This window comes from Marmota flaviventris, chromosome 10, assembly GCF_047511675.1.
Source record: "Marmota flaviventris isolate mMarFla1 chromosome 10, mMarFla1.hap1, whole genome shotgun sequence".
NCBI lineage: Eukaryota > Metazoa > Chordata > Mammalia > Rodentia > Sciuridae > Marmota > Marmota flaviventris.
Genome location: NC_092507.1, coordinates 51,748,829 through 51,767,449, shown reverse-complemented (window position 1 = coordinate 51,767,449; position 18,621 = coordinate 51,748,829). Strand labels below are relative to the sequence as shown.

Here is an 18,621-nt window from a genome sequence, read left to right as displayed (position 1 = left end):
CCTCTGAGCCTTCAAACCTTTTCTTTATCCCCCAGTTTCATCCTATGCTGTTTCACCTCTGATTTCAGATGTTTCCTGTCTTTTATATTTACTTATCTAAGCCTCAGCCTTCCCCCTCAAAAGAAGCTTTCTGTAACAGAATGCTACAGCCCACTTGGATTTTCGCTCTTTGAGTTTCTCTAAGCATACATACTACGACCTTATCTCTATTTAGCCTTTGGTAAACACTTATTGAGGCCAGAACAGTTGTTATATTTCTTCATATTCATTAGTTAGCAATATAGAAAGCAAGTTTTTAGAGGCATTCAGGAGAGCAATTAGTACTATGATAATGGAGTTTGGAGAAAGTTGCTGAGAGCCATAGGGGAGTTGGAATGTGGCTTGGCGTTTTTTGCCAGAAAGGAGTGGTTGAGAGGTGACCCCAGCAAGCCATTGAGATGATAATGGTTATGTTAAGCTGTGTATTCAATTGTAAATTAGACCCCTGCTGTCTGCCTCAGCCTGCTACTTTGGAGTTCTCCTGGGGATTCCCGGAGAGTTCCCATTGGTTGGGGAAGTGCCAGAGGTGGGATTTAGGGAGGAGGGATTTCCGGTTGGTATGTGGTGTGTCCCGGGAGAAGGCACACCCGGGGGGCGTTGGCGGAAAAGCGCGCGTGCAGTGCCGGTAAGAGTTGAAATAAAGTAGTTGCTGTTTGAACCTGCAAGGCTTTGTGGCGGCTCGTTTATTCGTGCCCAGCCAGACTGCGGCAGAAAGTGGATTGTGAGTAGAGACTTAAAGAAAGACTGGGTCTTGGAGAAGATAAGAAAGAGAACATTCAAAGCTGAGATCATAGAATGATCTGAGACTTGAATGTGTTTAACCTATTTAAACTGAAAGCAAAGGTACTAGTGAATATTGGATGGACGAATCAATGAACAAATGAGTATATTTTAAGTAGAGTGGTATGGCAAAGTTGACTGGACAATTCCTTTTAAGTCATTCATTCCTTATACGTTTTTAAGTTCTCCAGGGTACAAGGATGAAGAAATGTCTATTTTTAGGAGTAAATTCTGATGGAGTAGACAAATTAAAATGTTATCAAAATACTTTACCTGGATTTAGACTCCTAGGGGAACACAAAGGAGGAAGCTTCGGAGACGAATTTTATAATTTAGGCCAAATTCTCAAAAGTCTTAAAATGTTGGATGCAGTTATTTAGACATTATCTTCTTTATCATTAAGGCAAGACACTGTGTCAGAGAACTGTGTAAAGATGTAGGACTGTACTGATCTTTCCTGGGATTTCCTTGTAGGTCTAGTAATAAGCATCTCCAAGAGTTTTCTTGGCCTGGCCCATTATTATATTTCAGGTTCAAGTGAAATTAAAAGTGAGAATGTGGTTATATGAGTCGGTCATTTCTAAACGTTAGAAAATATCATCTCAGAAAGTAGTAACCCTTTAATATTAAAATTTTCTAAGTATCAAATTTAGATGCCCTAATTATTATAGAAACCTGAAGCACCTACCTAATTTGAAAGGACAGCGTTCATTTTGAAAATGGTAACTGAGTATATTTGAATTCTGAAAAGACAGAGGAAGGAAACCAATATTGATTTGATTTGCTGAGTTTTTAAAAGAACTATAACTAAATGTAATTATTTCTGTTCCAAAATTATTTATTTCCAGTCATTTGATCCTTCAAAAATCACAAAGAAGAGAAGTATTACAGCTTATTCTCCAACAACTGGAACTTGTCAAATGAGTCCATTTTCTTCTCCCACAAGCTCTAAAGAACAAGAGCCCGGAAATGGGCCATCAAATGGTTAGTTGAACATTCTTTTCCATTTATGATAAGATTTTTCTAGTTATTGGTTAAATCAGGATTTTTATTTAATAATATATGGATCTTGTTAAAACTGATTTTTTCTCTTTTCTCAAAGAATTTAACATAGAAAATGCTAGATAGAATATAGGTGTTATTTTGGGCATAAATGTAAACTTTCCAGGCATTTTTTAAAAAAATGTTACTGCAGACTTTGTTCCTTTACTATTCTATCCACTAAATAGAAATTATGGACTACCTGCCTTCAGCTACTATCAATTATAATAGTTACAGGTACACCCCTTAACAAGCTATCCATCATGTACATAAATTAAAGGGCACATAACTCAGGTACTGCTGTACTATAGTTTAAGACTGATACTTCTAAATGTTAGTTTATCATAGTAGGAGATTTTAAACTATGTCTTTCAGAAACTGATGAAGCAAAAACGTTAAGAAAGATATAAACAAAACACAATTAGCAAGTTTGATTCTAATGAGAACACTTCTCAGTTATAATATCGAATATATTTAAAAGCACACATAGAACTTTCACAAAAGTGTAACCAATTTGGAGTCACAGAGGAAATCTCACTGTTATAAAAATTGCTGTTGGGGCTGGGGTTGTGGCTCACCGTTAGAGCACTCGCCTGGCACGTGCGAGACCCTGGGTTCAATCCTCAGCACCACATAAAAATAAATAAGTGAAATACAGGTGTCAGTTTGTCCAACTACAACTAAAAATAAATATTAAAAAAATTTTAAAAATAATTGCTGTCATACAGATTACATTCTCAAACCAAAATTTCCTATAATTAGGAATCAATAATGAAAAGACATGCCTTTAAAAGTTTTTAGTTTATGTGTTTGGATTCCAAAAAGTTTCTAAATAATTTGCTAATCAGAAAAATCGAAATAGTATGTATAAAATATTCAGAATTGAATGATAATGAAAACATGTCAGCTCCTACTGGAAAAACTTATTCCTAAATTATACTAACACATTTCCTAGGAGAAAATTTAGTTTAACCTATAAATGCATATATTTAAAAAGGAAGGCTGAAAATTAATGAACTAAGCTTCAACTGGCAAAGGATGAAAAACAGAATGAATCCAAAATAGTAGAGGATATAGTGAAAATATGAATGGAAAAAAACAACAGAATCAAATGTTGGTTCTTTGAAAAGACTAACAAAATGGTAGGTATCTGGGGGGCTGGGGATGTAGCATGAGGCACTGGGTTCGATTCTCAGCACCACATAAAAATAAAATAAAGATATTGTGTCCACCTAAAACTAAAAAATAAATATTTAAAAAAATGGAAGGTATCTGGCAAAACTCATTTTTTCCCAAGTGAGAAAAGAAACAGATACTTATTCCGAAAGAGGTGGAAAACAATTTTCTGTTTAAAGCTGTAGTAATTTGATAGATGTGAGCCAATTTATAGATGTGAGCTTCTTAAAAACCTATAATTGTATTGTTGCTTCCCAAATATTGACATTTTAGTAGATTAAAAGCAATTCTACTTTTCTTGTTGATAGCTTTCTATTCAATTATATAGGTAATATTTTTAGATTATCCCATTTCTTCCCAAGAAACTTAAATAGTGTTTTAATTTTGAATAAAAATGGAACAGTAACATTTTTATTTTTCATTTTATTTTAAGTTTTTCCTCCAAAGAATTTCTTCACCCTTCAGTATTGCTTAATGATATTAATTTGGTTAATTTAAAAAAATAGAAGATAGATACAGTGATGTACACTTATGATCCCAGCAACTAGGGAGACTGAGACAGGAGGATCTTAGGTTTAAGGCCAACCTGAGCAATTTAGTGAGACCTTGTCTCAAAATAAAATAAAAAGAGCTGGGGAAATGCCCAGTGATAGAGCAACCCTGGGCTCAATCCCCAGTACCACATGGGCACGCACAAACACATACATGTACACGGGAACAAAAAAGAGAGAGAGGGAAAAAAAAGAAAGCAAAAAAGGAAAGCAGAATCATATTAAGATGCCTATTCACCTTTTAGCTTACAGATCTCCAACTTGGCCTACAAGTAACTCTTTCAGAAAAATGTTAGAAACTAGTATGTGAGCAACTTAGACAAATTACTTGAACCTCTGTAGATAAAGGTTTTCCTCAACTCTTGGCTTTTTTTGTTATTGAGGCTTGAATGCCAGACTCACTAACTATCTCACCCATAAAAGAGTGACTACCTCAGAGTTATTGTGCAAATTAATTAGTTATTATATATATTAAAAACAGTATTTGACCCTAATAAATAGTATGTGTTAGCCATTATTTTCATCATTAGTTGTGCTTCCAAACCTTGTGATCTATTGAAAGCTGTTTTCACTAATTAGAGAATGTACTCCCTAGAGCCTTGCCAGAAACTTCAAATACAATTCTGAATGTAGTCCTGATTGAGTGATAGTGGATTGATCACCAATGTTTTGTGAAACTACACTTAAAGGAACTTAAGTACACAACTTTTGTTAACTTATATATGTATCTAGCAAGACAAATGTCATATAGACTCCATGTACTTTTTGGATATGTTAATCGTCTTTTTTAAAAAATAGAATGAAATTAAATAAGTAATTATTAAGTAACTAGAAAACCCTTTTACTGATATACTACTTTTTTTTCATTTCACTTCTAGAAGATTTTAAATTATATATTTCTGTTGGGAGAGTGTGAGGAGTTTTTCATGGTACATTGTATTAAATGATTCTTAGTAAAATAATAGAAACATTGAGTTAATAATAACTGCAGTGCCAGTTGTTGAACAAATGGAACTACATAAAAATATGTAGAATGAGGAGGGGGTCTCCATTTATACATTGGAAAATAGTTTCTGTTGACTTTCATTGGTAGCAAAAAGTTTGTTATTCATTTCATTGCATACTGAGATGTAATCATTTACTTCTTTTATTGTTATCTAAAATACTTTTAACAAATGATATGCATTAGTAGGTGCTACAGGTTGAGTGTCTTTTAGAGTTTTTGAGATTTTGGAATATTTGCATAGTTACTTTGTTGAACATACCTAATATAAAAATTCTGTATTCAAAAAGTTTTAGGTTTTTGGAGCATTTTAGATTTTCAGACTAAAGATGCTCAACCTATATAACGATCTTTCCAAGTATTTATAAATGAATATGCATTTAAAGATTTGGGTCCTCAAAAAAAAGTGTAGAACTACCATATGACCTCATAGACTTACTACTAGGTATATATTCAAAAGATATGAAATCAATGTATCAAAGAGATATATCTGCACTCATGTATTCATTTTAACGATATTCAGTAACCAAGATATGGACTTAACCTAAATGTACATCAGCGATGAATAGATAAGGAAAATGCAGCGTACACACATACACACACACACACACAGTGTAATACGGAGATATCCTGCCATTTGCCACAACATGGATTAACCTGGGGGACATGTTAAATGAATAATCCAGGCACAGAAAAATAGTGCATGGTCTTAATAAGTAGAATGTGAAAGGTCAAACTCATAGAGCAGAGACTAGAGGGGAAGTTACCAAGGACTGATTGTGGGGATAGGAGAAATGGAAAGATATTGGTCAGTTAGATTAGAGGAATAAGTTTAGGAGATCTGTTGTATATAATATGGTAACTATAGTAAGTAACAATGAATTGTATACTTGAAAATTGCTGAGGAGATTTTAAATGTTCTGGCCATAAAACCATGATAAGTATGTGAGGTAATAGATACATTAATTAGCTTAAGTTAGCCATTCCACAATGTATACATTAATAAAACATCACATTGTACCTTATGCACATGTTAAATAAATAGGTTCTTTTATCCCTATAGTCATATTTATTCTACTGTTATATTATTAGGAATTTAACTGTTTTCTAAGTATCAACAATCCCTTGTTAACGTTAAGAAAACAATAGGAGTGAAATAATGCACACTTTGGAAACCTTAATATATGTCTTTGGCCAGGCACAGTGGTACATGCCTGTAATCCTAGCGGCTCCAGAGGCTGAGGCAGGAGGATCACAAGTTTGAGGGCTGTCTCAGCAATTTATCAAGGCCCTAAGAAATTTGGTGAGACGCTGTCTCTAAATAAGATACAAAAAAGGTCTGGGGATGTAGCTCAGTCGTTAAGACCCTCTGGGTTCAGTCCCTAGTACCTTAAAAAAAAAAAAGGTATCTTTGATTAAAATACTTAATTAAATATTAATATTAATAATTATTAATACTTATCCATTATTTAGTAAAGTGTATTGTTTAAACCTAATTATATTATCAAATTGGATATACATAGTTTTCTTATTAATATATCAAACTTCAATGGAAATTCTATTCAAAAGATTATTTTTCCAATACAATGTTATCATGTACAAAAAATCATGAGAATAGGAAGTGGAAAAACCAAAATAAGACACTTTTTTTGCTCTCATCTCCCTTTTATTTGTCCACAGTTTTATTTTCTATTTAAAATTTGGCAATCTAAATTCTATTTAAAAATTGACAGTTTCTCTCTCAACTTTGTTCTTTTCTTTATTTCATATATATAGGAAAGAGAAAAAAATTGAATCACCTTAGTTTAACTGAAAGAAAGAAATCTACAGTAAAAGACAATGATACGTAAGTTTGTTGTTTTTGAGGTTTCATACAATTTAAGAGCAATCATTTATTTATAGAAATTAATAGTTTATACCTGAGCTGAAGGAGTCTTTCTTTTTTATGGTAATAAATGTCTTGGTAATTTTTATTGGTTATATTATAATTATATATAATAGTGGGATTTATTATGCCAAATTCATATACACACAGAATTTAATTTGATCACTCTCATTTCCCAGTACTTTGTCTTTTTCTTCTCTCCTCCCTGCCCCTGATCTACTTGCTGTGCACTACTGATCTCCCTTCTATTACTAATATATTGATTTGTGCATTATAATTATATATGAGATTCATGGTGGTATATTTGTACATGGACATAGCATAATTTGGTAAATTTTGTTTCTCCAAATGGGAGAGGAATAAAAAAAAAAGGGAATCTCACAAAAATAGAAGGGAAACCAATAGAGTAAAGGAATGGGATCAAGAGTGAAGGAAGAGAGGGTATGAGGAATGAAATCTACCAAATTATGCTATGTTCATGAAGTATTCTTCCTTAAAAAAAAAAAAAAAACTTGTGATATGTTTTGAGGTGCTCATAGAATAGTGATATATAATGCCTTAATTTTAATACTTATCGAGCCCCATTCTGCCAACTGATGTATAATACACCAGTTTAGGGTGAAACTAAGGAAAACACCCATTTCAAATTTACATGTATAGAGAAGTAATGAATTGTTTGGGAACAGAATGCTAAACACATAGCTGGTTCAAGATGGAGCTAGGAATACAGTGAAGCTGGTAGAGTGAGGATCTAGAGGAACTCAGAACCTTTACATGCCAGCAACCAACTATTTTTACATTGGCCTGCCAGTGGTACCTTTGAATGAAGGCTGCAGAAGGCTGTTGCCTGTGTACCCTGGACATTATATTTATATTTTCCTGGAAAGATTGAAGTAAGCAGAACAAGAGATTAAAATGTCAAAGTAGTTCGTATGTTCAACTCATTTACCATTTCAGTGCCATTCCTTATGATGGACACTGTAGGGTAAAGATGGGGAAAATAAAGTTTTTCTAACTAGGAGCTCCTGGTCTTATAATGTAAGTTAATAAGCCTTCCTCAACTTATAAATTCATTATGTTTAAAAATGTTTTCTAAGTCATTTGTGTGGGACTCAGATGCATTTTCCATGCAGAGTATTATAATTTGTAGTTATAACCCCAGGTAAGATCACAAGTCTATTTACTTTATAATGTAATTGAACTATAGTATTAATCAGTAGAAGTCTAGATTAAAAGATATGAATACTGAATGCCAATTAAACTATTATATGGATGAAGGAAAGAGTCTCTTCAGAGAAGTTTCATTGTTTGGAATCTACTACATCTATCATGATACCTCTTTATACCTCTTTTGCTTTTAGAAATTGTTTTCCTAGCCATGTTCTCACCGGCTCCAACTATTTTCATCTTCCCATCTTCCATACCCCACAAATATTTTTGTTGTAAATTACCACTCTTCTTCCCCAACTCAAAAGTTCTCATTTCCTCAGTGAAACTGATCTCCACTAGATATTAAGAGGAAAGCTTTGTTTTTTTTATTTAAATTATTTATTTTTTTGAAAAGTAGGCAACATACGTACATAACAAAAAGTTGTACAAAAGGATATACAGTGAAAGCAAGTAGCAATTATGAACAAGGGATAGTATTGTATTTGAAAACTGTTGCCTGGCAAACCAAATGGATTTCTGATGCAACTATATGAAATATAAAGAACTTAAAAGTAAAAGAATGCAGTGAAAGAGGAAGTGTCTCTGGACAAAAGTGATTATACCATGTAAGCAAGCTAAACCTGCCTGCTGAATTCCTTCCTGAACCGCTCTACTTAAACTGTTCCAGCTTTTTATAGTTTGCTTCCATTTCTTTCTTCTTCTGAACCTATCAATTTGCCTAGAACTTGAATTTTTTTTTTAATAGTTTTAATGGAAGTGTGCTTTCAGATACCAAGGGAAGAACCTTGGTTATGGATCACTTAGCAATTTCTATTTATTTTATTTTTTAATTTCAGTATTTGTTTCAAAGATCCCCATTACATATATATATTGATAATTCTGTGATTTGGTATTAGAATTAGTGAATTTAAATATAATCAGATTTTCTTAAATATATAAAAATACATTTTAATTTTTTTCATTTTTTAAATAATATTATTAAGACCTGTCAAGGAGTTAATTTTAGCAATGGGTTCTTTTCCTACTGTTCTGAATTTTTTTTATTATTTTGTTTTTTAATTTTTTAATATTTATTTTTCAGTTTTTGGCGGACACAACATCCTTGTTTGTATGTGGTGCTGAGGATCGAACCCGGGCCGCTCGCATGCCAGGCGAGTGCGCTACCGTTTGAGCCACATCCCCAGCCCTTTATTATTATTTTTAAAAACCTCTCTAAAGGCTTGATTTGAAGGGGAGGTACTGGGGATTGAACTCAGGGGCACTCAACCACTAAACCACATCCCCAACCTTTTTTTTTTTGTATTTTATTTAGAAATAGGGTCCAACCGAATTGCTTTGCACCTTAGGCTTTGAATTTGTGATCCTCCTACCTTAGCCTCCCGAGCCTCTGGGATTACAGGCATGTACCACCATGCCCAGCCAAGACCTGAATTTTTTAAAAAAATCTGAAATTAAACTAAATTTATGAGATAGTTTTAAATGATTATAACATTTTGTGTTTTGTTTAATTACCATTATGGCTAAGTTTAAAGCCACCATTTTTCTATTTGATTTCCATTTGGTATTTGGTTTGTTTTTCCTCTCTCCTTAACAACATTTTCATTTTTAATTACTCCTTTTTTTTTTAATTTTTATTGTTGGTTGTTCAAAACATTACATAGTTCTTGACATATCATATTTCACACTTTGATTCAAGTAGGTTATGAACTCCCATTTTTTACCCCATATACAGATTGCAGAATCACATCGGTTACACATCCACTGATTTACATATTGCCATACTAGTGTCTGTTGTATTCTGCTGCCTTTCCTATCCTCTACTATCCCCCCTCCCCTTCCCTCCCCTCCCGTCTTCTCTCTCTACCCCATCTACTGTAATTCATTTCTCCCCCTTGTTTTTTTTTTTCCCCTCACTTCCTCTTGTATGTAATTTTGTATAACCATGAGGGTCTCCTTCCATTTCCATGCAATTTTCCTTCTCTCTCCCTTTCCCTCCCACCTTTCATCCCTGTTTAATGTTAATCTTCTTCTCATGCTCTTCCTCCCTACTCTGTTCTTAGTTACTCTCCTTATATCAAAGAAGACATTTGGCATTTGTTTTTTAGGGATTGGCTAGCTTCACTTAGCATAATCTGCTCTAATGCCATCCATTTCCCTGCAAATTCCATGATTTTGTCATTTTTTAATGCAGAGTAATACTCCATTGTGTATAAATGCCACATTTTTTTTATCCATTCGTCTATTGAAGGGCTTCTAGGTTGGTTCCACAGTCTTGCTATTGTGAATTGTGCTGCTATGAACATTGATGTAGCAGTGTCCCTGTAGTATGCTCTTTTTAGGTCTTTAAGGAATAGACCTAGAAGGGGAATAACTGGGTCAAATGGTGGTTCCATTCCCAGCTTTCCAAGAAATCTCCATACTGCTTTCCAAATTGGCCACACCAGTTTGCAGTCCCACCAGCAATGTACAAGTGTACCCTTTTCCCCACATCCTCGCCAGCACTTGTTGTTTGACTTCATAATGGCTGCCAATCTTACTGGAGTGAGATGGTATCTTAGGGTGGTTTTGATTTGCATTTCTCTGACTGCTAGAGATGGTGAGCATTTTTTCATGTACTTGTTGATTGATTGTATGTCCTCCTCTGAGAAGTGTCTGTTCAGGTCCTTGGCCCATTTGTTGATTGGGTTATTTGTTTTCTTATTGTTTAATTTTTTGAGTTCTTTGTATACTCTGGATATTAGGGCTCTATCTGAAGTGTGAGGAGTAAAGATTTGTTCCCAAGGTAAGATGTTTTAAAGAATAATGTTATTTAGATGGGTTACTCTATATATGTTCCTTTCTCTACAAGAGGTTTTTTGTTTGTTTGTTTGTTTTTTGCCTAAATATCTGATATCTCCCATAAAAGATACCATTAGTCAATTGACTAATAATGTGGGGGAAATTGGATCTGGACTCTCATACTACACATAAAAATCAATTCTGGATGCATTGTAGGTATGAATATGAAAGGTACAAAGAGTAAAAATTTTAGAGGAAAATGTAAGACAGCTTTTCATGAGAAAATTGATTAATTGCACTATTTTAAAACTTCTTTTCATAAAAAGAAACTCACTGGTAATTTTAAAATTACTCTTCACCTCATTCTAGTAATGTGGCCCTTTATTGCCAGACTACAAAATTTCAACATGACTTCACTCCCTGGACTGTTGATTTTATCCAGGGGTGGGCATCTGGCCTATATCCACTCACAAAACCCAGTCAATTAGTTATTCTGCAGGATTTATAGAGTTGGAAGAAGGAAGAGTGTGACTGTTTCTCAGATAATGATCTTCAAGCAAAGCTGTTAGTGGGAGCCATGTTCTTCACCACATAGAAGAAACAGGTTTGCAGGAGTGTGTCAGAAAGAAGCCATAACCGGAGACGAGAGAAGTGAGAGAGTTCCATTTGTCTTCTCACTTCTTCTAGTTATCCTGAAGCCTTGGTGAATCTTATTATTTGGGAGATACACTAGTATTCCTCCCATAAATCCCTTTTTTGCCTTAAAGTTAAATAGGTCTATATTGAGTCTTTTACTGCCAAAAGAAGTTTAATACATTAGATTACTTCAGGGTTTCTCAACCTAAACACTATTGACATTTGGGTTGGGTAATTCTTTGTGGTAGAGGCTGTCCTATGCATTATGGGATGTGCACCAGCATCCCTCTCATCAGTGTTTGTCATAATTAAAGTGTCTCTAGACATTGCCAGATGTTCCCTAGAGAGCCACATAATCCCCTGTTGAAGATCATTGGGTTACTTAAATTCTTGAGTTCTATTCAACTTGTGATTTTCAGCATTTTCCCAAACATATTTAATGACTGTTCAAATACCGTCTCCCCACCCCTTTTCACAGAATTTTGAGTAGCCCGTAGAATTCAAAGTGTGGGGGAAAGTGGATTATTTAAACTATTACTTGATACTATCAACAAAACATGTATAAATGTCTCTTAGGCTTGGTTACTTCTGATGCTTGTTTTTTTCCTAGGTCTTTGATACGTACAGTACAGGAAAGATAGGTCTTAGTTTATGATCTCCAGATTAGTAATGATCAAATTTTGAGAAACAAATTAAATGATGCTTTATACTTTTATTCAACAAATATATATTGTATATTGATACCAAATATTGTGCCAGGTACTAGGGCTACACAGATTAATAAAATCTGTTTTGTTCCTTGAGGAGCTTATTTTCTAGAATGGAAAGTATACACATAAATAAATTATTAGAATAACATGTGGTGTTATGATGGCCAGCATGACTTTTAGACATACCTAGCTAGTTCTTCAATAAAACCAGATTTTCGAATTATAATTTAGAAAGTTAGGGTGCTTTTTTTAAATATTTATTCTTAAATTTTAGGTGGACACAATATCTTTAATTTACATTTATGTGGTGCTGAGGATCGAACCCAGTGCCTCGTGCATGCTAGGTAAGCACTCTACCACTAAGCCACACCCTAGCCCAGTTAGGGTGCTTCTAAAATACATTCTTAGTCAATCAGAATAGAATCATCTATTTTCTGATGGGAGAACTCAGTAAATGGTTATGATGAAAGTAAAGAAAAATGACATCAAAATAAGTTTCTAAATAAATTTATTTTTGAAGGCTAATAATTATTCATAGTAACTTCTGTATAAGAGTATTGTCTTACAATAAAATTAAAATTATTTGAAGAATTCCAATTATTGCACAGTGTTTGCACAGTGGTGATTTTCAAACTCCATCATTCCTACATTTATTAGTTGGCCTTTCGCTAATTGGCCTTAGATTCATGGGTTCATAGTGATACAGGTTTTTAGTTGTTGTTGTTACTTTTCCCCTTTTCATATTTCTATCTATTCTCAAACAAATCTGTCTTCTAAGAACAGCAAAATATTTGCACATTTGCTTAACCCTACAACACACAAAATAGTTCCAGAACTCCTATATTTGTGGCACTGCCAAAACCAAACTTTCTAAGCATTCAACATTTATTTGTGGGCTTTTTAAATTTTTATTTTTTAGTTGTACTTGGACACAATACCTTTATTTTATTTATTTATCTTTGTGTGGTGCTAAGGATCAAACCCAGGGCCTCACACATACAAGGTGAGTGCTCTACTGCTGATCCACAACCCCAACCCCTGTTTGTGGGCTTTTTTGACTTTAGATTAGCGATATATAGTCAAATCACTTCATTCAAAAATTGCTTGCAAGGCTGGGGATGTGGCTCTGTATTAACTTGGAGAATTTTAAATGTAAGAAGTCTCCCAAAAGGAAAACACAGTTTTGTATTCTAGATTTTTTATTATTTTTTTTTTTTAGAAACAAGCAGTTAGTGGCATGTCAATACAGCCCATTTGTAAACAAACACCTACACATTAATATTTTATGTGAACTTCTATAGTCTTTATGTTTTGCAAGGAAAATATATAATTCACTGCCATTGGTTTGTCTTTTCCTTGCCAATTTGCTGCTGTTGCTGGCACTGCTGTGAAAACATAATAATTATGACTATCCTTCTGTAAGGTTTATTTTCATTAAACTTTTTATTTTCAGATAATTATAGATTCACAAGCCATTGTGAGAAGTAAAACAGAGATAATGTGTTTCCTTTTCCCAGTTTCCTGACATAACACCTTACAAAACTCTAGTACATTATCACAACCAGGAAATTGGCATTGACATGATACACTAGTCTTACTCAGATTGCCTCAATTTTACATAAACTCATTTGTGTGTGTATTTAGTTCTGTACAGTTTTATAACATGTCGGTTATTGTATCCACCATCACAATCAAGATACAGAACAGTTCTAGTACCATAAGAATCCCTCCTGTTTTTCAGGACTTACTTTTAATCGCTGGTTTATTCACTTGTAAGCAGAAGAATATCTTTTTTAGGTGTTTTTTTTTTTTTTTTTTTTTTTTTGTATTTGTGCTAATCCAAATAAAACCTTTAAAATAGTAAGGAGTTATGCCAGTACTGATTTTTGGTTAGTGTTGCTTCTTTGAGGGAGGGTCCTAGGGATTGAACTTGGACACTCGCCCACTGAGCCACATCCCCAGCCCTATTTTGTATTTTATTTAGGAGACAGGGTCTCACTGAGTTGCTTAGTGCCTTGCTTTTTACTGAGGCTAGCTCTGAACTTTCAATCCTCCTGCCTCAGCCTCCCAAGCCTCTGGGATTACAAGTGTTACCTATTTTTTATGTAGTCAGCTTAATTGTGACAAGTAATCACTGGTCAGTATTCTGAGTTTCTCGTCACTGAATTTTAAGTATTTAATCATTCAACAGGAATATTGACTTATAGATCACTTTCTGCATAAAATGAGGGTCTTAAGTAATAAGTTAGTTGAGAATGTTATCAAAACTTAGGATGAAAACATAGTTATGCCTGAATTCTTAGGTAAGCAAAGGCTAAGAGGAAACCAATGTTTAAAAGAGACTTGTTTTCAACTGTTTAAAATTTTTGACATGGAGGACTTAAAGGCCTAAGATCAGAAACAAGGGCTGGGGTTGTAGCTCAGTGGTAGAGCGCTCATCTAGCACATGCGAGGCCCTGGGTTCGATCCTCAGCACCACATAAAAATAAATAAAATAAAGGTATTGTGTCCAACTACACCTAAAAAAATAAGTTTAATAAAAAAGGATCAGAAACAACACAAGGACACCCACTTTGGACACTGGTATTCAATATCATACTGGAAATTCTAGCCAGAGCAATTAGATAGGTAGGAGTGAGGAATAAAGGGGGGAAGTAAAGAAAGGAGGAAGGAAGGGCATATAAATTGGGAAGGAATAATTAAAATTATTTCTCTTTGCAAATGACATGATCCGATATGTAGGAAAGCATGAAGAATGCACAAGAAGATACTTACCAGCTAACAAACTATATCAGCAAAATTTCAGGATAAAAGAACAATACAGAAAAATTTCTATACACTGTAATGAACAATTTGAAAAGGAAATTAGGAAGCACTTCCATTTACAGTATCATCTGAAAGGAAAAAAATATCTAGGTAAAAAACTTGTACACTGAAAATTATAGATAATATGGATAGTTATATGTGGATGCTGATCCATAATAGATAATTATAGATTCACAAGCCATTGTGAGAAGTAAAACAGAGATCATGTGTTTCCGTTTCCCAGTTTCCTGTCATACATCTTACAAAACTCTTAATACATTATCACAACCAGGAAATTGGCGTTGATATGATACACTAATCTTACTCAGTTTTCCTCAGTTTTTATGGATCAGCATCCACAAATCAGAGAAAGCTTTTGGGTTTTGGGGATTGGTTTATTTTACTTAGCATGATATCCTCTATCTCCATCCATTTTCCTACAAATGCCATAATTTCATTCTTCTTTAAGGCTGAGTAATATTCCATTGTGTATGTATACCACATTTTCTTTATATAAAATGACCAATAAGCACATGAAAAGATGTTGTACATCATTAATCATTAAAATAATGCAAATTGAAACCACAGTGAGATGCCACTTTATACATACTCTGATGGCTGTTTACACAAACAAACAATGGAAAATAATAAATGTGGCAAGGGTGTGGAGAAATTAGAAAATAGTCTCACAGATCCTCAAAAAATTAAATAGGTTGGATGTGGTGGCACATGCCTATTATCCCAGTGGTTCAGGAAGCTGAGGCAGGAGGAGCACAAGGTCAATGCCAGCCCCAACAACTTATGCTGTAAGCAACTTACTGAGACTCTGTCTCAAAATTTAAAAAGTGAAAATAAAAAGGCTGCGGATGTAGCTCAGTGGTTAAGCACCTCTGGATTCAATCCCCAGTACCAAAATCAGTTTTAATTCTTTGGTATATGCCTCATCCACCAAAACAGAAAACTATGATTCAGACAGATATTTGTTCATTTAGGCATTTTTCACAGTACCCAATAGGTAAAAACAATCCAAATGTTTATCACTGGATGAATGAATAGACAAAATATGATATGTACATGCAATGAAATATTGTTCATCATTAAAAGGATTAAACTCCTGAAACATGCTACAACATGGGTGAATTTTGCAAATGTGCAGAGACATAAGGACAAATTTTGTAAGTTTCCAATTATATGTAATATTTAGACTAGACAAATTCAGAGACAAGAAGTATACTATAAATTAAGAGAGGCTGGTTGGGATGGGCAAAGGGAGTTACTGCTTAATGGTTACAGAGTTTTTTTAAGTGAGTGCTTTGAACTCAGAAAGCACTAACAAAAAAAAATGTTAGCTCCAAATGCATCTTAGGAATTTTAAAAAGGAGAATAACTGTTTTATTTTGGACCTGGAATGTCCCTAAAAGCTCATGTGGTTTTTACCAATATAGTCTCCAATGCCTCAAGGTTCAGAGGAGAGCAATGATTGGATGGATCATGAGAGCTTTCACACTGATTAATCCATTGATAGCTCAGTGGACTACTGGGGGGTGGGACGTAGTTGGAGGAAGTAGGTCACTGGGGTCATGCCCTGAAAGGGTTTGTCTGCCACCCCTTCCTCTCTCTGCTTTCCCTGACTGCCCTGAGCTGAGTTGCTTTCTTCTACCACACCTTTCCACCATGATGTTCTGCCTCTCCTCAAGCCGAGACTAGTTGAGCTGGCTGACCAGAAACAGAATACTTTGAAGCTGTAAGCCAAAACAAACTTTTCCTCCTTTAAGTTGTTCTTGTCAGGTGTTTGGTCATGGTGACACAAAGCTAACACAATGATGAAACAATTTAAAGCTTAGAATGGGAAATAATTGAAAATGGTCAAGATAGGGAAAACATAGAACTGAAATAGAATGGTAGTTTTAAAAATCAAGTTATAGGCTGGCATTGTGGCTTATGCTTGTAACCCAACTTCTTGGGAAGCTGAGGAGGAAGGATCGGAAGTTAGAGGCTAGCCCTGGGCAACTTAGTGAGATCCTGTCTTCCAGAAATTTTAAAAGGGATAGGGCTCAAAAGTAGAGTGCTTGCCTAAGTATGAATGAAGGCCTGAGTTCCATTCACAGTACCACCAAAAAAGAAAGAAAAAGTCAAGTTACACATGACTTGAGAATTTCTTCAGAAATTTAATAAAGAACTAAAAGCATAAGTAATGGTTACATCCAGTGCCTCTCATGGCTTTTATTTGGCGAAGAATCTAATTTCAGTGCACTTAATAATAAGAACTTTCTCTGAAGAAAATTACAGAATTCTGGATTTTAATTTTTGACATATGGCTTTCTCAGGAGAAAAGAAGATATTCACAGTTGACATACCATAAGAATCTACCCTGAGCTAAGGCAATCTGACAAATATGTCAAGTCTTTAAACAACTTTTTAGTGTACCAAACCAAGTGGATCATAAGTTTCTTTTCTTTCTTTCTTTTTTTTTTTTAGCCAGGGATTGAACCCTAGGAGCACTTTTACACTGAGCCACATCCCTGGCCCCTTTTTATATTTTATTTAGCGACAGGGTCTCATTGAATTAGGGTCTCGCTAAGTTGCTGAGGCTGGCTTTGAACTTGCAATTCTCTTGCCTCAGCCTCCCCAGGAGGATTATAGGCATGTAATATTGGGATTACACACATGTGCCACCATATGTGACCATAATTTCTTTTTAAAGTATCATAAGGACCAATCCAGACTATTTTGAATTACGAGATGCTAAAAATGAATACTTTGGGATCTTTATTGATGAACAAAGAAGAGGTTAATTCAAGGAGGACCAGTAGTTCTGTTTTCTCAAGTTATGTTATAATTGTTTGTTAAAATATAAGGTGTCATAAAGCTGGCAGCAGTCACTAACTATCTGGACGATGCACTCCTATCAATATCTGAACAGTTTAAAGTATCATTTTAAGATGAATAATTTGATCCAGTTCAGCCAGAGGCAAACCTATTTAAGAATGGAATAGTATTCTGCAAGAATGACACTCCCTGATGAGACTATTATTCTCCAACTTGAAAGGGAGAGCAACAGTAACTTTGAAATGTTATACTACAATAAATAGGTTCTGTAGCAGTTGAAAAAAAGTAAAAGATTGTTAGTTATCAAAAATAAATAAATGTTTGAAGATCATTGAGATGATACTGAAGAGTGACTCTTAAGCAAACAGTAATGCTGTCACAGTACAGTGAAGTAGAATTGAACCATGCTTTGAAAGTATAAAAAAAAATTATCAGTAAGCAGTGAATATCTGGTTATCACAAGTGGTAATAACTATGCTTATAAGAACACCATTTTGTCTAGGGTGAAGGAGTAGTCACCATTACTTCTCTACCAAATTTGCTCAGCAAGCAGTTTATCTCCAAAGTTTATGAAGGCTTTTCTACTTAGAAGATGGGGAAAAGAACATACATACTGCATTTCTCAGATTTAACAGATGAATGACAGTTATAAAACCATTCCAGGAATTTGGTTGCCATTGATGTAGAAAGAGTTGACTTCCTCTAGGAAGAAGCAAAGGGAATAAGAGGAGAAGAAAGGAAATTAAAATAACAGATCTACTAGGCCACTTGATCCTGCAGTGGAGAAACTTGTCCCTGAAAAAGCAGTTTAGACATGTCAAGTATGTCTTGAAAAGAACTCCCCTAGATCATTGAAACTCAGTCCATGCAGTTCAAGATTGTCAAAACAGTTTGCTTAGCCTGGCTTCTCAGTGATTGTCTTAATTTGGTATAGTGTTAGGAGATCCTTTTGGGGATGCTACATTGCACAAGTCCAGCAGGATCCAACTCTTCCCACACAGTTCCCTAAAGGTCAACAAGGAGTACCACCTGTTAAGATATGGTGTGTGTGGAAGGACTGTGTGGAAGAGTTTTGCCGCTCCAGGAAAGGAATTCCAGGAAAGGAATATGAGATACAAGGATTCCTTCCTGTAGCAAAGTAGCTTACTTTCCTCTGCTTTGCACTCCAGGGCACGTAGTAGGTTTTGACATCCTATAGGAGAACCTGGAGGTATCCAG

General features: G+C 34.6%; 2 protein-coding genes across 3 annotated transcripts in view; one reads left to right on the top strand and one right to left on the bottom strand.

The window, feature by feature from the left end:
• Positions 1-18,621, bottom strand: part of Alg6 (ALG6 alpha-1,3-glucosyltransferase) — a 94,375-nt gene that overhangs the window by 13,283 nt on the left and 62,471 nt on the right. The window lies entirely within an intron of this gene.
• Positions 1-18,621, top strand: part of Itgb3bp (integrin subunit beta 3 binding protein) — a 58,523-nt gene that overhangs the window by 25,632 nt on the left and 14,270 nt on the right. Inside the window, exons 3-4 of one of the 2 annotated variants that reach the window (XM_071617910.1) lie at positions 1,668-1,803; positions 12,044-12,113. In XM_071617910.1, the coding sequence (XP_071474011.1) occupies positions 1,668-1,803; positions 12,044-12,113 (206 nt within the window). Of the gene's footprint in view, positions 1-1,667; positions 1,804-6,366; positions 6,437-12,043; positions 12,114-18,621 lie in introns of both variants that reach the window. The other variant, XM_027949520.2, reaches the window with a different exon arrangement.